Consider the following 21,826-nt stretch of genomic DNA (forward strand, 5'->3'; position numbering starts at 1 on the left):
TAAACCCCACCCTTCACTGAAAAAAAGCAAAGATATGAGTAGCATAACCAAAAGGTAGTAAATCCAGGCAAGAGCGTAGGCAAATGGATTCAATATAACTGATTTTTGGGAAAGTTGAACTGAAAATTATTTTTGCATAAAATTATTTGCTTGAAAGTTTTGGGGTTTTGCTTTTTATATCATTGTTTTTGTTTACAATTCTATACATTTTGCTTTCAATTGTTTGTTAGTTGACTTAAACATCCATTATTTCCCCCTTCCTCGAAAAGATCATGTTTACATTTTCAACTTTATATTTAATGTTTACAATTTATTTTATTTAAAATGTAATACATATGGCGTAAAATTGGCCACATATATATCGCTCCTGGATGCTCCGGCTCAAGTCAAGCGCCATAGACCCGCAAAGGTATTAAGCTAAATATATACTTTTTTCCTGGCGTTCGATAAGAACTCCCCCTTGTTCTGCCAACAATTTGAGCCCATCGCGCTCTTGCGGCAATGTTTGTAAACACAGAAAGGAGTCTATTTTTAGCTCTCCAAGAATAGGGTTGGAGAGCCTGTACTAGAAGCACTCAGGTTAAGGTTACACAAAGCAACTTTAACGCAATTTTAGTTGGTGACATCCTCTCAAGCAACTTTGCTGTAACATGAAGCAACTCAAATGGCATGCAACTGGCAAACAAATTGAAGCTGCGTGTTTGAGAGTTCCAAACTCACCCCATGTCATCTGTTGCATTACGTCGTGGTTTCACAAATTATTTGTTTTTCCAACCGTTTGGTTATTGTAACAGAGATGTGTGTTCTCGAAATGACATGTATTGACTGTTAAACTATGTACACAAATTTGCATACATCTTGTTTTTATTGGCTGTTGCTGCAACTAGTTGCACAAAGTTGAAAAGTTGCAGATGAGTTACTTATTAGTTGCAAGAGGGTGTTGGTGTTTCATGAAGCAATCAAGAAGCAACTAAAATAGAATGCAAGTTGTGTCCTGTAATGGCAGCCATACAATCAACCTCATTGGTTTAATAGGAATGGGCTGGCAGTCTACACTGTTTTTCAAGGAAATGCAATTTGGCGGAAATTTTTAAAAGTAGTCCTTGTGCATAGAGTTGTATGGGTTGTGTAAATAAGCAATCATTCGTTTATGTTTTTACATACAAAAGTGAAACATCTTGAGTCTCGCGTAATTCCGTTACTATGGAATTGCCCTGAAGCCTTCTGTACAGGAATGGGCGTGGTTGAGAGGAGGAGGCATGTCGCGTCGCTTCCTTAGCAACCAAAATGACAAGTGGCAACAGCTCGCCGTCGAGAAATATACTTACTTGGCTGATTTTAGCTATGAAAGAAACCAGATAACGCCACATTTGATGGGCAAACAATTGCTAGATACTTGTAAAAAAAAAAGGTTATTAGCAGGTTTTGCAAAGAAGGTGCATGCAGGTTTCTTAGTTGTAGCGTTTTGCGAAAGTTGTGGTGACATTATTTTATGTGCTGTTAACGTTACCTCCTCTAACTAACGTTAGCTGACTTCGACCAGTTCTGTAAACGGTTTCAAAGTTACATTTGTTTAAATAGCGCAATCACTAGTATGTAGAGGTAAACATTACTTTACATTCTTCAACATGGAAACTCAGGTGAGTTTGCTCTAACATGACCCACATAATGTTAGCTAAGTTACTAAAGTTGGTTGAGATGGAACCTGAACGGAAAAAGTTGTTTGAGACGGAAATCCAACATATCAATTATTAATTTATAGACCAACTGGAATTAAAGCCAGACTAAGTCAGTGGCACAGATGGAACTGTCCAAGTAGAAGACACATCAAACCCCTTCAAATGTTGATATTTGTTTGTGTTGACAACCAAATTCACTAAATATCTTTACATTTGAAATCAACCTGTGCTTGAAACCACGAGGCCGTTTGTTTGTTTTGGGGGGGTTGAATCCTGTGTTAAATTGAAACAATAGCTTTTGATGACTTTGTAAATAGCATCAGGGCTGGGCCTGGTTATTAATTTGCTGCTCTGTTTAACCTACCCTTTGGCATGATTCAACAATCATTCTCACATTGGTAATATTCATTGGAAAATATCAAAGCGAAGCAGGGCTGGGCTTGGTTAAAACCGTGGATGGGAGACCAAAAGATAGCTTTAGATAGACACATTCTCCAGTAAGAGGTGCCTCCCAGCCTATTGTTATTTTTTTCCCTGATAGTGTACATAACGTTGAAGATCTGACGTTGTCTTAAAGGTACAAATTAAACATATTTTATACAAGGTTTGTCTATGTTAAAATTTGGTTACCATGATGACATAATCCTGTGGTTGAAATTGAATCCTGAAAACATTTGACGTCTTCTGGCTGGGGGAGTTTTGTTAAGTGCGCTAACATGCATCACTTGCGGTACCGTTTTGGAAATGTAAGGTCAGAACGTATCTTTCATATCAGCGAGAAATTGTTTTTGAAATCGGGTTTCCACGGCCATATTTCAGAGTCGACTACCTATGATAATGATATATCTGCAACTCTGAACAGCTGTGTGTAACCAGAAGACTTATTGTCACTGAAAAATACTGTCAGCGGCAACTGTGTTAAAACAGTGTAAGTGTATATTCTGCTTTGTGAAATTATTTTGATGTGATATCAAAGTAGAGACCTTTATGTTTTTAGAACCGTACTGCATTATTAGATATATTTTTAGATGTAAACTCAGCAAAAAAAGAAACGTCCTCTCACTGTCAACTGCATTTATTTTCAGCAAACTTAACATGTGTAAATATTTGTATGAACATAACAAGATTCAACAACTGAGACATAAACTGAACATGTTCCACAGACATGTGGCTAACAGAAATGGAATAATGTGTCCCTGAACAAAGGGGGGATCAAAATCAAAAGTAACAGTCAGTATCTGGTGTGGCCACCAGCTGCATTAAGTACTGCAGTGCATCTCCTCCTCATGGCCTGCATCATATTTGCCAGTTCTTGCTGTGAGATGTTAACCCACTCTTCCACCAAGGCACCTGCAAGTTCCCAGACATTTCAGAGGGGAATGGCACTAGCCTTCACCCTCCGATCCAACAGGTCCCAGACGTGCTTAATGGGAATGAGACCCGGGCTCATCGCTGGCCAAGGCAGAACACAGACATTCCTGTCTTGCAGGAAATCACGCACAGAACGAGCAGTATGGCTGGTGGCATTGTCATGCTGGAGGGTCATGTCAGGATGAGCCTGTAGGAAGGGTACCACATGAGGCAGGAGGATGTCTTCCCTGTAACGCACAGCGTTGAGATTGCCTGCAATGACAACAAGCTCAGTCCGATGATGCTGTGACACACCGCCCCAGACCATGACGGACCCTCCACCTCCAAATCGATCCCGTTCCAGAGTACATTGCGGACAATCTGAGCACTGATGGAGGGATTGTGCATTCCTGGTGTAACGCAGGCAGTTGTTGTTGCCATCCTGTACCTGTCCCTCAGGTGTTATGTTTGGATGTACCGATCCTGTGCAGGTGTTGTTACACGTGGTTTGCCCCTGCGAGGACGATCAGCTGTCCATCCTGTCTCCCTGTAGCGTTGTTTTGGGCGTCTCACAGTACGGACATTGCAATTTATTGCCCTGGCCACATCTGCAGTCATCATACCTCCTTGCAGCATGCCTAAGGCATGTTCACGCAGTTGAGCAGGGACCCTGGGCATTTTTCTTTTGGTGTTTTTCAGAGTCAGTAGAAAGGTCTCTTTAGTTGTCCTAAGTTTTCATAACTGTGGCCGTAATTGTCTACCGTCTGTAAGCTGACAGTGTCTTAACGACTGTTCCACAGGTGCCTGTTCATTAATTCTTTGTGGTTCATTGAACAAGCATGGGAAACAGTGTTTAAACCCTTTACAATGAAGATCTGTGAAGTTATTTGAATTTTTATGAATTATCTCTGAAAGACAGGGTCCTGAAAAAGGGATGTGTCTTTTTTTGCTGAGTTTAGTATTTGGTTGTTTTGGCAGCCATAGCCAATTAGCCTCTAAACAGAACATGTATGGTCCTTGGACTATAAGGAGTAATGTTAGGCTCTTTTTGTCCATTATTCAGTTAAGGAACAGCAGGACAGACTGGCTTAAAATACATTTTGAAGCTACATTATTTGTTTACAAAGATTGAAATTACAACAAAAACAAACATTTGCATAATATTGTTATGTACCCTATACAGTACCTTGGTACCTAGGCTGTAATTACATTATTCAGCACACAATGGATATACAGTCATTTGAAAAAGTAAATACACCCCCTGGAAAGTAATTATTATTTGTTTTTAACATATTTGGACACATGGATATTTGAGCTAAATTCCAACCACATTCATCGATAAAGGTAACCCAATTTAACAAATCACAAAAACAAAAAACAAAAATTGAAAATGTTATGCAATTAAAATAAACAAAAATGCAATTTCCTTATGTGGAAAAATGTAATACACCCCTACCTTTACCATCACATAAAATGGCAAAAATTAGAATCAGGTGCACCAAAACAGGTGCAAATGATTAGAAAATCATTAGAGTAACTGGTTGGTTTTAACCATATGGGTGTGTGATAACACATCATGCCACTATCAAAATACCTTTCCGAGGCCCTTAGATTATTCATGCCCACGAGTCTGGGAGGAATTACAAATCCAGTTCCAAGTTTTTCGAAGTACATCATTCCACTGTCCGATTGATCATCTACAAATGGAGAAAATTCCAGACCACTGGCAATCTACATAGGACAGGTCGTCCCACCAAATTCAGCCTAATAGCTGACCGAAAGATGCTCATAGACGTCTTAAAGAACCCCAGGGTAACATCAAGGGATCTACAGGCCTCTCTTGCCACAATCAATGTCGAAGTGCATGAGTCAACTGTCAGAAAGAGACTGGACAAACTTGGCCTACATGCGAGGTCAGGAAGGAAGAAGCCTCTGCTCTCAAAAAATAATATTAAGACACAACTGACATCTCCAGACAATGCCTGGGTAAAGGCCAAACTACTGGAACAATGTGATCTGGACAGGCGAAAACAAAACACTGCCTTTGAACAGAAGAACCTCCTACCAACAGTAAAGTGTGGAGGCGGTGGCATTATGGTTTGGGGCTGCTTTGCTGCTTCAGGGCCTGGCCAACTTGCCATCATTGAGTCAACCATGAATTCCATATTGTACCAGAGAATTATTCAGGAGAATGCTAGGCCATCTGTCAAAAAGCCGAAGCTGAACCGTACGTGGATCTTGCAACAACAGGACAATGATCCAAAACAAACAGCAAAACTAAAACAGAATGTCTCAGAGAAGAAATGTGGGGTTATGGAATGGCCGAGACAAAGCCCAGATCTTAATCCTGTCAAAATGCTGTGGGTGGACTTGAAGCGGGCCATGCATGCAAGAAAGCCCTCAAACATGACACAATTGAATCAGTACTGTAAAGAAGAATGCGCAAAAATTCCTCCCAGTCGATGTAAAAGACTGATACAGTTACTAGAAATGGCTACATTAAGTTATTTCAGCCAAAGCGGGCAACACCAGCTATTGAAACTAGCAATGTACTTATTTCTTCTGCATTTCTTTTGATTTTCGTTTAATAAAGTATAATCTTTCATATATTCAGTGGGGAGAACAAGTATTTGATACACTGCCTATTTTGCAGGTTTTCCTACTTACATAACATGTAGAGGTCTGTAATTTTTTTTATCATAGGTACACTTCAACTGTGAGAGACGGAATCTAAAACAAAAATCCAGAAAATCACATTGTATGATTTTCAAGTAATTCAGTTGCATTTTATTGCATGACATACATATTTGATCACCTACCAACCAGTAAGAATTCCGGCTCTCACAGACCTGTTACTTTTTCTTTAAGAAGCCCTCCTGTTCTCCACTCATTACCTGTATTAACTGCACCTGTTTGAACTTGTTATCTGTATAAAAGACACCTGTCCACACACTCAGTCAAACAGACTCCAACCTCTCCACAATGGCCAAGACCAGAGAGCTGTGTAAGGACATCAGGGTTACAATTGTAGACCTGCACAAGGCTGGGATGGACATAAGGCAAGCAGCTTGGTAAGAAGGCAACAACTGTTGGCACAATTATTAGAAAATGGAAGAAGTTCAAGATGACAGTCAATCAACCTCAGTCTGGGGCTCCATGCAAGATCTCAACTCGTGGGGCATCAATGATCATGAGGAAGTTGAGGGATCAGCCCAGAACTACACGGCAGGACCTGGTCAATGACCTGAAGAGAGCTATGACCAGTCTCAAAGAAAACCATTAGTAACACACTACGCCATCATGGATTAAAATTCTGCAGCGCATGCAAGGTCCCCCTGATCAAGTCAGCGCATGTACAGGCCCATCTGAAGTTTGCCAATGACCATCTGGATGATCCAGAGGGGGAATGGGAGAAGGTCATGTGGTCTGATGAGACAAAAATAGAGCTTTTTGGTCTAAACTCCACTCGCTGTGTTTGGAGGAAGAAGAAGGATTAGTACAATCCCAAGAACACCATCCCAACCGTGAAGCATGGAGGTGGAAACATCGTTCTTTGGGGATGCTTTTCTGCAAATGGGACAGGACGACTGCACCATATTGAGGGGAGGATGGATGGGGCCATGTATCGTGAGATCTTGGCCAACAACCTCCTTCCCTCAGTAAGAGCATTGAAGATGGGTCGTGGCTGGGTCTTCCAGCATGACAACGACCCGAAACACACAGCCAGGGCAACTATAAGGAGTGGCTCCGTAAGAAGCATCTCAAGGTCCTGGAGTGGCCTAGCCAGTCTCCAGACTTGAACCCAATAGAAAATCTTTGGAGGGAGCTGAAAGTCCGCATTGCCCAGCGACAGCCCCGAAACCTGAAGGATCTGGAGAAGGTCTGTATGGAGGAGTGGGTCAAAATCCCTTCTGCAGTGTGTGCAAACCTGGTCAAGAACTACAGGAAACGTATGATCTCTGTAATTGCAAACAAAGGTTTCTGTACCAAATATTAAGGTCTTGCTTTTCTGATGTATCAAATACTTATGAAATGCTAATGAATTACTTAAATCATACAATTTGATTTTCTGGATTTTTGTTTTAGATTCCGTCTCTCACAGTTGAAGTGTACCTATGATAACAATTACAGACCTCTACATGCTTTGTAAGTAGGAAACACTGCAGATTTTGCAGGTAGTCAAATACTTGTTCTCCCCACTGTACCAGTCAAAAGGTTGGACACATCCAGGGTTTTTCTATATTTCTACTATTTAATACATTTTAGAATAATAGTGAAGACATCAATTATGAAATAACAAATATGGAATCATGTAGTAACCAAAAAAAGTGACAAAACTAAATATATTTTATATTTTAAATTCTTCAAAGCAGCCACCCTTTGCCTTGATTAGAGCTTTGCACATTTGGCATTCTCTCAACCAGCTTCAACTGGAATGCTTTTCCAACAGTCTTGAAGGAGTTCCCACATAATATGCTGAACACTTGTTGGCTGCTTTCCCTTTACTCTGCGGTCCAACTCATCCCAAACCATCTCAATTGGTTTGAGGTCAGGTGATTGTGTAGACCAGGTCATCTGATGCAGCACTCCAACACTCTCCTTCTTGGTCAAATAGCCCTTACACAGCCTGGGGGTGGGTTGGGTCATTGTCCTGTTGAAAAACAAATGATAGTCCCACTAAGCGCAAACCAGATGGGATGGCGTATCGCTGCAGAATGCTGTGGTAGCCATGCTGGTTAAGTGTGCCTTGAATTCTAAATAAATCACTGACAGCGTCACCAGCAAAGCACCCCCACACCATCACACCTGCAGAGATCATCCATTCACCTTCTCTGCATCTCACAAAGACACTGCGGTTGGAACCAAACATCTAAAATTGGAAAGATTTTCAGCTGTCTAAAGTCCATTACTCGTGTTTCTTGGCCCAAGCAAGTCTCTTCTTATTATTGGTGTCCTTTCATAGTGGTTTCTTTGCAGCAATTCAAGCATGAAGCATTCACGCAGTCTCCTCTGAACAGTTGATGTTGATATGTATCTGTTACTTGAACTCTGTAAAGCATTTATTTTGGCTGCAATTTCTGAGGCTGGCAACTCTAATGAACTTATCCTCTGCAGCATAGGTAACTCTGGGTCTTCCTTTCCTGTGGTGGTCCTCATGAGAGCGAGTTTCATCATAGCGCTTAATGGTTTTTGTCACTGCACTTCAAGAAACGTTCAAAGTTCTTGACATTTTCTGAATTGACTGACCTTCATGTCTTAAAGTAGTGATGGACTGTCATTTCTCTTTAGCTTATTTGAACTGTTCTTGCCATAATATGGACTTAGGTTTATTTGGTAAAACTACACAACTGATTGGCTCAAACGCATCAAGAAGGAAAGAAATTCCACAAATTGACTTTTAACTGTTCAGACCTGTTAATTGAAATGCATTCTAGGTGACCACCTTATGAAGCTGGTTGAGATATTGCAAAGGGTGTGCAAAGCTTTTTTTGGTTACTACATGATTCCATATGTGTTATTTCGTAGTTTTGATGTCTTCATTATTATTCTACAATGTCAAAAAAAAATCTTCCCATAATGTCAAGCAAAGAGGCACTGAGTTTGAAGGTAGGCTGTGAAATACATCCACAGGTACACCTCCAATTGACTCAAAAAATGTCAATTAGCCTACCAGAAGCTTCTAAAGGCATGACATAATTTTCTGGAATTTTCCAAGCTGTTTAAAAGCACAGTCAACTTAGTGTATGTAAACTTATGACACACTGGAATTGTGATGCAGTGGATTATAGGTGAAATAATCTGTCTGTAAACAATTGTTGTAAAAATTACATGCACAAAGTCCTCACCGACTTGCCAAAACTATAGTTTGCTAACAAGACATTTGTGGAGTGGTTGATAAACACATTTTAATGACTCCAACCTAAGTGTTTGTAAACTCCCGACTTCAGCTATATATATATATATATATATATATATATATATATATATATATATATATAGTGCTTTTGGAAAGTATTCAGACTCCTTGACTTTGTCCACATTTTGTTACATTACAGTCTTATTCTAAAATGTGTTAAAACAATTGTTAACATTTCATCAATCTATGCACTATACCCCATTATGACAAAGCAAAAACAGGTTTCATTCCCTTTCCTCAGTACTTTGTTGAAGAAACTTTGGCAGAGATTACAGTCTTGAGCCTTCTTGGGTATGACACTACAAGCTTGGCATGCCTGTATTTGGGAAGTCTCTCCCATTTTTCTCTGCAGATGCTCTCAAGCCTTGTCAGGTTGGATTGGGAGCGTCGCTGTACAGCTATTTTCAGGTCTGTCCAGAGATGTCCGGGCTATGGTTGGTACTCTCAAGGACATTCCGAGACATGTCCTGAAGCCACTCCTGCATTGTCTTGGCTGTGTGCTTAGGGTCGTTGTCCTGTTGGAAGGTGAACCTTCGCCCCAGTCTGAGGTCCTGAGCACTCTGGAGCAGGTTTTCCTCAATGATCTCTCTCTACTTTTCTCCGTTCATCTTTCCCTCGATCCTGACTAGGCTCCAGTCCCTGCCTCTGAAAAACATCCCCACAGTATGATGCTTCCCCCACCATGCTTCACCGTAGGGATGGTGCCAGGTTTCCTCCAGACGTGACGCTTTGCATTCAGGAAACCGAGTTCAATCTTGGTTTCATCAGACCAGAGAATCTTGTTTCTCATGGTCTGAGAGTCCTGTGCTCAATTTCAAGTCTCATAGCAAAGCGTCTGTATACTTATGTAAATAAGGTGTTTCTGTTTCTCATTTTTAAAACATACTTTTTTTTTTGAAGAACCTGTTTTCACTTTTTCATTCTGGGGTATTGTGTATAGATTGATGAGGGGAACATTTAATTTAATCAATTTTAGAAAAGGATCTAACAAAATGTGGAAAAAGTCAAGGGGTCTGAATAATTTCCGATTGTTACTCAGTGACATTTGTCATGTCCAGCTAGCCACCTAGGTCCGAATGACAGTGTTCAACGTTCTCTTCACAGAAGTCTTTGCATAATAAGAAGCTGCCCAAGATCCCTGACAGTCCAAACCGCCTCCTACCACAACTTCCACAGGTACGCTGCCTAACATCAGTCTCCCAGGCTTTGGCAATTGCTAACCAGTAAGCCTATGTAACAGACGAGTTTGTCCAATATAGGCTAAGCATAATGTCTTGGTTTTGCTTCATAGAAAGTGTGGGTTGTGTAACTCAAATAACTAACCATCTAATTGTTACATTTCCAATTTTTTTTTATTTGTTAGTCCCATACTCTCTCGTTTTTGCACTAAACTATTCATTTATATCTGTCTTCAAAGATCCGCTCCAAACCCCAGTGGCAGGAGACAGCTCCTGCCTTTGTCTTGCAGCCGCCAGTCAGAGGAGAGTCCCATGGCTTTGGGGCGCCAGTTAGACTGTCCAGTAAGTTATGTTCTCACTGATATAGGCTAGTAGCAAATAGGACATAGTTTCAAATTCGTTATAGTTTTTCAAACATAATTAACCAAAGGTGACTCAAATGGAGAACAGCATATTGTATGTTGCAATCAATGAGTAGACATAGCTCCTTACAATAACAACAATACTTTTTGAACATACACACACCCTCCACAAACTGTAAATTGAGTGGTAAAAAAATGATGGATTTTATAACTGACTTCCTTCACCATGTTTTTTTCTTAGCCTCACATACTGTTACTGCGTGGAATATAATCCCTTCACCCCAATGCCCCATATGTTTCTTTGTGACCTATATGATAAAGTCCATCCACTGTAACTGTGTGGAGAAGGCAATACTATGCTTTATAATCCCCCCTATAAGTGTCTTATGTGACCTATAATGACGTGTCTCCACTGTCCACTGTAGGAGATGTGCTGGGTGGAGGGTCGGGGACCAGGCGTTACCAGAGCCTGAGCAGAGGCCTGGAGGACTCCCAGAGCAGAGAGGCCGGCCTGTCATCAGAGTCCTCCAAACATCGCAGTAGTAGCCACACTCAGCCCAAAAAAGACCGGGAGCAGTTCCGCAGTGCCCTGGTCGGCATAATCCTGTGAGTCCAATCAATTAATCAATCAATCCATACATTGCCTATTCATACCCTTCCATCCAAGCATCCACATACCGACTCACCCGACGTTCGGTAGCACTTTTCACTGAAATACAACATTCTTCTTTCACAAAATTACCCCGTGTTTCAGGCAGCATGAATCTGCCAGTGGCAAAACCATTGTGGAGGACAGTCACCCCCCTACCTGTGGGTCCCCCACAGCTACAGAGAAGGACATCCTGGTAAGGGAAGGTGACATTTTGGTATATATTGTTAATTAATAGGTCCAAAAATGAATGTAGCAACTGTGGATTAGCTCTTTAATGTGTCTTATCTTTTTATGTCCACCTTGTCAGAGATATTACTATTACATCCGCAATGGGATCGACACAGAGCATGTGGCAGCCATGGAGGACTCCTGGCTGGAGAATGTTCTGGACCTGGTGCCCACTCACCTGAAGAGGCTGACTAGGACCATAGAGCTGCTATCAGACGAGATGAAGGAGGACTACCTGCTCAGTGTGAAGAAAGCCATCGGTACCTAACCCAACACAAATCCATCTGTGTTCTTTAAATTATCATTAAGACATATCTGTCTGTAGACTCAGATTTTTCTCTAGATTCTGTTCTAAAATGTGCATATCTATTATTAGTCTTTTGCTGCACAGTAATTAGTCATGTTGTTTTGTTGCCGCTGTTTGCAGTGGATTTCGTACTTCGGGACCCGAGGGAAAACGATGAAGACAAGGTCAAAGATGTTCCTCCTCACAGAGTTGAGTAAGTCCCATAAAATGGAGAGCGAATGTGACAATGTGTGCAGTACTTTGAAACACACTTGGTCCTATTACATGGACAGAAACCACATCGGCTCAGATTAATTGCCTATAGAAAAAAAAGGAATGTCTCCTTATTGTTTTGTTGCTCCCGAACTTGGTTGTTTGATAAAGAAACATTTTGACCGTCATGGTCTTCAGTTACTTGACGAAGACCATGTTGGTTGAAATGTTCTAAGTAGCCTTTTTTGTCAAATTGTATTCCTCTTAAAAATATTAAACTTCTTCTTATCCTCTTTTCCTTGCTGTACATCATTTAAGAATGGAGGTGGTCCCTAAACCATGGAACAAATCATTCCTTCATGCCCAAAAGAGGATGAGAGACAAGTTGCATTCCATCAACCCCACTATGCTATCAGTGCTGGACCTGTGGCATGTGTCTTTCAAGTGAGAACACTTCTATCCTATCATATCCTTCTATCCTATTCTTATAGTCTTATTTCTTTCTATATTTTTCTTCTCTTTCACTGTCCCAAGCCTTTATATTCAGTATTGCCATCTTTTCTGCTCTATGTCTGCCTCTCTTTTTCTTTAATCACTCACCCCCTGCGTTCTCCTTGTAGGAAGATGCGTCTCATCGATGTTGAGGAGTTCCAGAACAGGCAGGAGTCTATGGAGCTCTCCATCTTCCAGCATCTAGTCACCAGACACATTGAGTGTGCCAAGGACATCCTCCTCAAAAAGTATGAGTACATGTAATAGAGTAGGTCCCCACTGGGCTAGAACCAGTGACCTGCATACTAACACTTTACACTTACATTTCCTGTCACCCCACAAAAGCCATGTCCCTTGCTGAAAAAGGAAACAACTACTTCAGGTCTCAGGAGGATTGATGTCACTTGCAGGATGAATACTACAAGTGCACTGCTAACTAGCAAGCGATTCCACATGGACTTTTGTTAGGTTCTGACAAACAGTGAAAAACTAACAGACAAGTAGTCAAAGCTCAAACCATGTTTATTCACCCACTGGGTCAAAAGGCTGCAAAGACAAAGACATGTTTACTTAAACACATATTTATACCCTCCTAGGCGGAGTCCACTCCTTGCAACTCTAGACAGCCAATGCATCTCTGTTGCCAGGCAAGACCTTAAGTGGTGACTGTTCCTTCTCACTTCATCTGACCTGACCTCGGCCCAAATCCTCACTCCTTCTTAAATCACGGCTGTCCTACCTTATCTGTTACTGAAACCAGACGGTTAACATTTTCCTCTCCCTATAGGATCCTTGAGATTTAACAATAACATGTTCTAACAGAATGTAAGCTCTCTGCACTCCTCTTTCCTCTCTCAGTAACTTTCCATACACCTAGTTGTTATCCCTCCATTGACCTCAACATATACATTCATTATACAGCAATCAAATAAGTTCTAAGTTCTAATATGGTAACATGAAAAAACATATTTCATGCTATAATCCAACACTTGATACCAGTGGAGGTTGCTGAGGGGAGGACAGCTCATTATATTGGCTGGAACAGAGCAAATGGAATGGCATCATGGAAACCATAGGTGTTTCTCAAAATGCATACTACTGTGCTCTGAGCACGCAAATTGGGGCATGGCATTGTCAGAGTATGAGTAAAAATCAAGGTATGTGAAATGGAGCACGCATTTGAGAAGCGTACTTCGTTTGTAAATATTTTGAAGCATGCATCGATGCAAGCTTCAATGGAAAGTATGCAAAGAAATATGACGCAGTAAAGTAAAAAATGACGCACGATTTCTTGAAATAAATGGCGGACATTATATGAGCTGAAGCGATAATGAAATGCTGACTATTCACATGTCATATGTTGCCTGACAACACTATTTTATCTTGATACGTTAATAAATACATGCTGTGTTAGTTTTGGCATGTTTACCTGCCTACGTACTATAGATCGCAAGGCCATGAGTCAATAGGTCTAACTGTCTAGCTACTACTGTTAGCTAGCCAGAAAGCCACGAAGAATTGTTAGGTAGCTACCCAAGAAGAATTGACATCTATCTTGCATAATATTTGTTTTTTTGTTATTTTTTACTTGTTAAACAACCTGACTAGATAGATTTTTACGATTCACATATAGCTAGCTGATAGTTATGAAGTAAAACGGTTGCTTTGTGTATATCTTGTTTGGTCTATTGTTGCCATTGTCCTGGCTGGAAGAAGGTTCAGTGAATGGGGAGGTGAAACGTGAGGTAATACAGTAGGGGGAGTGCGAGTGCTTCTGAAATGTAATGTTTTATGCATTCTCCACACTCACGTCCTCACAAGAACTTACTCAAGAGAGCATCGTCGGAGATTACACTCGGAGCATGAGAGTGTGGAGCACAGTAGAATGCATATTGAGAAACACCCCATGTGTTTGATGTATTTGATACCATTCCACTTATTCCGCTCCAACTATTACCATGAGCCCGTCTTCCCCAATTAAGGTGCCACCAACCTCCTGTGCTTGATATAACCGAACACCTAAAAATAACTGTAGCAGGCTTCCGAGGTGGCATGTCAGTGAAAAGTAGCATCTTAGCTGGGCTGTTTCTTGTCTTCCATTTCTAACCTATACCCTAACTTTGTGCTTATGAACAGGTGGTTTCCCGAAGTTCAGCACATTTACTACCAGGGGAACAAACGCAAGCTGGTCCCCAGCAACACCAACGCAGCCAAACTGCAGTCCTTCTTCAACTGTGTGGCTGCCCTGATGGCCTCACAGCTCCAGAGTCTAGCACTGGAGTCCATCCAGGATTACACACACCTCATTTCCCAGGACCCGGTAACTACAATACACACACACACACACACACACGCTCAGTGTATGCCAGTTATTTTCATTTTGGGGTCCTAATTCTCTCCTATCTCCCAGTACTCGGTGAGGGCCTATGAGCACCCTGGCTTTGTCCTGCGTCTGATCCTGGATGAGAATGACATCAAGTTTGAGCCTGACTTCAAAGACTTTGAGGTCATCCTTCTCAATGTCTACGACATCATGCTGAAATCCATCAGCTTGGTGCCGCGCGTGGAGACCAAGCTCTACTCAGAATGGGTAATATATATATATGTATGTATGTGTGTGTGTTGGGATGAAAGTGCCACTGTGTATCTCTTTGGCTTGAATTGAAGAAGTAGACATCCTACTGTGTTTGTGTGTCTGTCACTTACCCTCACAATTTACTGCACGAGTATAAGACTTCACACCCACCATATCACCTCATCCACCTTCCATCCTACAACACTCTTCCCAAGCCGGGCTGCCAGAGCGGGGGCACACTCAAGCCCATCGTCCTCCCGGAGATCATGCAGGCCCAGCAGGAGGAGGTGAGGAGGGTAATCTGGGAGGAGAGCGCCGGGCCTCTGGAGCATGTGCGACTCTACGACAAGTACGCTCCCCTGGTGTCCCAGCAGGCCCAGGATGACGTGGAGCAGTTCCTCCGCGAGCAGCATTCCTTCCCAGAGATCATGATAGAGGTCACCCGTTACCAACAGCTGGCAGATGAGATCCAGTACAGCTCCAGCAAGGTGTGGATCTAGTTTATACCGAATGTTACATTTTAGTCCATTTTAAAGATACCCCATGGAAGTTGAATTGCTCACTTTGGCCTCCCCCATCCCACCATACTCCTCTTTATTAACAGAGTTACGTAAAATAAATACACCTACATTCAAAAGTAAATTAAACTAAGGAAGGTGAAACACATTTTATCTTTATTGAGGACATTTAGGCCTGGGAAATGATAAATATACAAATTGGGGATATACTCAATAGATACTGGGTGCCTGAAGGTATGGACTGTTTGGATTTGTTTGGAGGATATGCTTCACTGCAGTCATTTTGAGCAGTGATAGGCTATTGCAACCACTGTTGGTATTGAGCTTGATAAAGTGTTGCTATGATTTAGGGTTACAACACTAGTTTCAAGCAGCATTGTTAACAAGCTTTGGTCATTCAAACATTGTTTGCAATAGAGATTTCTTTTTTCATTGTCTTCTCTTCCCTGCCATATTGTGCACAACAGGTGGTGCGCCTGGGTATGTTTGAAGTGCACTGCCACGAACTGGTCCGTGCCCTGGTGAAGCGTGCCGAGGGACTGCGGCAACATCTGGTCACACATATGTTGGAAAACCACCAGGAAATGAACAAGAAGTGAGTCACTTTTCTACCCTGTGAAGATTCCCATTCTCTCAGAATGAACCTTAGGTCTAAACAAAGCACACACAAAAATCATCCCTGAGGCCATTGCAGAAAGTGCTCTGTCAGAGTGAAGGTTCTCCTCAAGAAATACCTTGGGCATAAAAATACATTCTGCAATCAAACTTCTCACTTTTGACTAGGGATGCACGATATATCGGTGAACATATCGGAATCGGACAATATTAGCTAAAAATGCCATCATCGGTATCGGCCGATGTCTAGTTTAGCGCCTTATGTGAAAAAACGATGTCAAAGCTGATGTTCATACCTATATAACGAAGGTACGTGACGTAATGACGCCACGTAAAATGTTGGGCTATACGTGCAACACAGCATTCCTAACTAGCCCACAATGTCTGCTGTGAGGATCAAGCAGTCAAGCAGTCATTTGAAAGAGTAACAACATTTTAGCGAGGCAACTCAAAGGCGAAATCCATTATAGCCAAGATAATGGAATTCATTGCCCTTGACAATCACCTGTTCTCTGTTGTAGGTAATATTATTTATTTCCGACTTGTCGAGCACCAGTTAACACTACCAAGTGCGTTATTTTTCCGATGTTTTCCTACCGGAGTTACACAGTAATAGCGTCACTGCTATTAGCTTCACGACATACATACTATGGAATGCCGTTAGGATCTTTGCGTGTCAAAAAAGATACAGTAGCACTGTCAAAGCTGTACAAAGAAGTCAGCAAACAAGCAAACTTCGGCCACGAACGATGTGTTTACAATACCGCGTTGGTAATAAAGCATCATTTGTTCGACCGCAACTCCTGGGGTAGCTAGCTTTAGCTTGGTACCTAGCTAGCACCAATACAACCAGCCTGAAAACAATGACCAGTAAAAACTGCAGTCATTTTCATTATTCTTAGCAATGATTTAGGAATCCTTGTGAGTAAGTATTAGCTGGGTTGCCTATTGAAATTGAACTTCAGGTCATGAAAATAAATAGCTAGCCAGCTACTTAACCCTGTTGCCCAAAGCTAACGTTATAAGCAGCCAGCTAGCTTCATCTGGCTAGTGAGGCTCGACCGGACCAGGTTATGTGTTGGTAAGCTAGCCACAATAAGAATTAGGCACAATAGTGGAATTTTCTGTTTGCCTTCAAAATAAAAGTATGTCATTGACAGTGTTGCAAATGAATACAAATAGTAGAATTATGCCATACTTTTATGAAGGCTAACCGCAAAGTCCACTATTGTGGCTAATCCTTATTGTGGCTAGCTTCACATAGATGGGTGGGACCACCATTAATCAAATAAGAACTGTATTATAAATGAGGGTTATTTTAGATGATGACACCTAGCTATATAGTTAACTATAGCTACTGAAACAGATTATTTAGTTTTGCTATGTTTTTGAGGAAGAACATTGTTTGCATCCATGAGCTAGCTAGCTTTTTTTAATGAGCAGCACTGTAGGTGTGCGAGACAACTTTAACAGCATCATAGCATACGTTTCGCTGAATCGTTGTGACATATGAAATACGAGTGATAATGTAATCAATGTGTAATAACTACGTAAAAAATGTATGAATGCTTTAAATTATTATGTGACGTGCAGTCATATTCAGGTCCTGATTGGTCAACAAGCTTATTTGACACGTAAAATAGTGTTAAATAGTATGTTTTTTGACACACAAAGACCCAAACGGCGTTCCATAGAAATCCTGGTTGAGAATGGAATGACTGAACAAATGAACTAAGGAATCATCACAGCAAGTAAGTGAAAGAAATAGGTTTTGATGATGTTTTACTGGTAATGGCGACATACGTAAATGCCAACAAAATAACTTTTTTGTGTGTGTGTGTAACCTTTATTTAACTAGGCAAGTCACTTAATAACAAATTCTTATTTACAATGACGGCCTACCCCCGGCCAAACCGGGCGGTGCTGGGCCAATTGTGGGCCGCCCTGTGGGACTCCCAATCACGGCCGGATGTGATACAGCCTGGATTCGAACCAGGGACTTTAGTGATGCCTCTCGCACTGAGATGCAGTGCCTTAGACCGCTGCATCCATGTGTGTGTGTTAAAGCTTAAAAGGCCGCAAAAATGTAAAATTTCGGTTATCGGTATTTTTCTTTGGCAATGAAAATATTGGATATCGGTATCGGGCCAAAATGTCATATCGGTGCATCGCTACTTTTGACCAATACAAAATAGAGCGCAGGACCTTAGCTGACCCCACTCTGTGAACAATTTTTTTTTTTTTTTTACAAAAACAAGTGTTATAGCGCTACATTATTGACCTTCAAATCCCAATACCATTCAGAGCTCCCTGTAAAGTGCTATCATTCACTAGTCAGACTTTCATGCTCTGGCCTGGCTGTGCTGCCAACGACTAATATGGTCTGACTGCAGGCTCTGTGATGAATTACCAGATCGCATGTGTGTGTGTGTCCTGTGTGTGACTGTGTGTGTGACTGCAGGCTCTGTGATGAATTTGAGAAGATCGCAGATAATGCACTGAGCACCCCTCCCAACACACAGGAACTGATGGAGCTCAAGGTAAGTTTCCCCGTTACACTCGCTGCTGTAGTGTGTATCATGAGTGATTCGAAACCCAGACATAAAATACCATGATTTGGGGGATTTCCACAGAATGTAAACTATAGAATAGTCCTTTGGAGGAATGATTGTTGACAGATTTGACATTTGTATCTAAAATAATAATCTAAAAATAATAATACCAAAGTTACTGGAATCTTGAGTATATCTATAGCAATAGTTGCGGTAAAGAGGTCAATCGAACTCGACCAAAACAATGGAATTGCCATGGAAACACGTGGGGGAAAGATCCTGAATCTCCTCATTGCCCCCCAGAAAAAGTAGCCTACATTTAGGCTATTGTTTATATGTGAATTTCACACCATGTTGACGTAAAAATCGGAGTAAAATGATTGTATGGATGTCAACCCCAACGCATGTTCATGTCATCGTCACCAATCAACTGCATTATGGTTAAAAAAACGACTTTGACTACCACCAACGATTTCTGTATGCTAGCTATGCTAACCAGCTTATTGACAGGTTGGTTGTTTAGCAATAAAAACAATGTGCGCACAACCATGGGACACAACAGATGAGGTTGGCTTAGATTGTTGACAACATGTAAGCTATATTTAATCTCCAATGTTTATTGAAAAGACAAATACATTTGCTGAATGACCACTCGTTGTTTCTCAAATACTTTGTTAGTTGTTGGTTAGCTAGCGAATTTTAGGCATATTAGCATTGACATGAAATCAGTCAAAACACCTCAAAACAAGACATGATCTCAATCGTGGACTACAGGAAAAGGAGGGTCGAACACGCCCCCATTCACATGGACGGGGTTGTAGTGGGGCGGGTCGAGAGTTTCAAGTTCCTTGGTGTCCACATCACCAACAAACTATCATGGTCTAAACACACCTAGAAAGTTGTGAACAGGGCACGACAACATATTTTCTCCCTCAGGAGACTGAAAAGTTGGGTCTCCAGATCCTCAAAATGCACCATCAAGATAATCTTGACCCGTTGCATCACCGCCTGGTATGGCAACAGCTCGGCATCCAACCAAAGGCACTACAGAGGATAGTGTGTATGGCCAAGTAGACCACTGGTGCCAAGCTTCCTGCCATCTAGGACCTATATATTAGGCAGTGTCAGAGGAAGGCCCAAATAATGGTCAAAGACTCCAGTAACTCCAAGTCCTAGACTCTTCTCTCTGCTACTGAACGGCAAGCGGTACCGTAGTGCCAAGTCTAGATCCAAGAGGCTCCTTAAACAGCTTCTATTCCCAAGACGTAAGAGTGCTGAACAATTATTCAAATGGACACCCCCCACTATTTACATTAATAACCCCCCCCCCCCCCTTTGTTTTTACACTGCTGCTACTCTCTGTTTATTAACTATGCTAAGGGATTGTAAGTAAGCATTTCATCCGTTGTATTCGGCGCATGTGACAAATAAAATTTGATTTGACTTGATTTGATAACAAGATGACGCAAGCCACTTACGATTCCCCACATTACAGTTTCTTATCATTCTTGCTAGGAATCTGGCCATACGGAATCACAACAACAGGCAGACTTCTGCCCCATGGAACGCGCACATTGTTTTTGTCACGTTGTCAGCCAACCCATTTATAGGAATGTTAGTTAGATTTTAGCAGACACTTCTTCTAAACCTGAAAAGGGACAACATCTAAATGTTTTGCACCGAAAACAGTCAAATATATGAAAATCGGACTTAAGTGCCAGTTGTAATACATAAATCTTGAAGGATTTGACGAATATCCTCTTTGTTATATCAGATTGTTTGAATGTGCACCAATATGCTCAATGGAATGATCTGCGCTCCATTGACTCCTTTACTGCATCTACAGTTGAATTCGGAAATTTACATACACCTTTGCCAAATACATTTAAACTCCGTTTTATAAAATTCCTGACATTTAATCCTGGTAAGAATTCCCTGTTTTAGGTCAGTTAGGATCACCACTTTATTTTAAGAATGTGAAATGTCAGAATAATAGTAGAGAGAATTATTTATTTCAGATTTGATTTCTTTACTCACGTTCCCAGTGGGTCAGAAGTTTACATACACTCAATTAGTATTTGGTAGCATTGTCTTTAAAATGTTTAACTTGGATGAAACGTTTCGGGTAGCCTTCCACAAGCTTCCCAGCTCCTGACAGAGCTGTTGTGAGTCAGGTTTGTAGGCCTCCATGCTCGCACATGCTTTTCAGTTCTGCACACACATGGGATTGAGGTCAGGGCTTTGTGATGGCCACTCCAATACCTTGACTTTGTTGTCCTTAAGTATGCTTGGGGTCATTGTCCATTTGGAAGACCCATTTACGACCAAGCTTTTAACTTCCTGACTGTTGTCTTGAGATGTTGCTTCAATATATCCACATCATTTTCTTTCCGCATGAAGCCATCTATTTTGTGAAGTGCACCAGTCCCTCCTGCAGCAAAGCACCCTCACAACATGATGTTGCCACCCCTGTGCTTCACGGTTGGGATGGTGTTCTTCGGCTTGCAAGCATCCCCCTTTTTCCTCCAAACATAACAATGTTCATTATGGCCAAACAGTTCTATATTTGTTTCATCAGACAGAAGACATTTCTCCAAAAAGTATGACCTTTGTCCCCATGTGCAGTTGCAAACCCTAGTCTGGCTTTTTTTGTGGCGGTTTTGGAGCAGTGGCTTCTTCTTTGCTGTGCGGCCTTTCAGGTTATGTTGATATAGGACTCGTTTTACTGTGGATATTGATACTTTTGTACCTGTTTCCTCCAGCATCTTCACAAGGTTCTTTGCTGTTGTCCTGTGATTGATTTACACTTTTCGCACCAACGTACGTTCATCTCTAGGAGACAGAATGCGTCTCCATCCTGAGCGATATGACGGCTGCGTGGTCCAATGGTGTTTATGCTTGCTTACTATTGTTTGTACAGATGAACATGATATCTTCAGGCGTTTGGAAAATGCTCCCAAGGATGAATCAGACTTGTGGAGGTTTACAATTTTCTTTCTGAGGTCTTGGCTGATTTCTTTTGATTTTCCTTTGATGTCAAGCAAAGAGGCACTGAGTTTGAAGGTTGGCCTTGAAATACATCCACAGGTACACCTCCAATTGACTCAAATGATGTCAATTAGCCTATCAGAAGCTTCTAAAGCCATGACATAATTTTCTGGAATTTTCCAAGCTGTTTAAAGGCACAGTCAACTTAGTTTATGCAAACT

The 21,826-nt window shown here is 41.4% G+C and overlaps 1 protein-coding gene across 3 annotated transcripts in view; it reads left to right on the forward strand.

Moving 5' to 3' along the window:
* Positions 1-1,302: 1,302 nt before the first annotated feature.
* dnah7 (dynein, axonemal, heavy chain 7) overlaps positions 1,303-21,826 on the forward strand; it is a 221,003-nt gene continuing 200,479 nt past the window's right edge. For all 3 annotated transcript variants that reach the window (XM_031793644.1, XM_031793645.1, XM_031793655.1), the window contains exons 1-14: positions 1,303-1,640; positions 10,051-10,122; positions 10,364-10,466; positions 10,912-11,092; positions 11,241-11,331; positions 11,446-11,626; positions 11,794-11,866; positions 12,184-12,309; positions 12,486-12,605; positions 14,494-14,677; positions 14,768-14,947; positions 15,148-15,420; positions 15,918-16,045; positions 18,527-18,605. In XM_031793644.1, coding sequence (XP_031649504.1) covers positions 1,629-1,640; positions 10,051-10,122; positions 10,364-10,466; positions 10,912-11,092; positions 11,241-11,331; positions 11,446-11,626; positions 11,794-11,866; positions 12,184-12,309; positions 12,486-12,605; positions 14,494-14,677; positions 14,768-14,947; positions 15,148-15,420; positions 15,918-16,045; positions 18,527-18,605 — 1,803 coding nt within the window. In that variant the 5' untranslated portion in view covers positions 1,303-1,628. The remainder of the gene's footprint in view (positions 1,641-10,050; positions 10,123-10,363; positions 10,467-10,911; positions 11,093-11,240; positions 11,332-11,445; positions 11,627-11,793; positions 11,867-12,183; positions 12,310-12,485; positions 12,606-14,493; positions 14,678-14,767; positions 14,948-15,147; positions 15,421-15,917; positions 16,046-18,526; positions 18,606-21,826) is intronic.

This window comes from Oncorhynchus kisutch, linkage group LG2, assembly GCF_002021735.2.
Source record: "Oncorhynchus kisutch isolate 150728-3 linkage group LG2, Okis_V2, whole genome shotgun sequence".
Taxonomy (NCBI): Eukaryota; Metazoa; Chordata; class Actinopteri; order Salmoniformes; family Salmonidae; genus Oncorhynchus; species Oncorhynchus kisutch.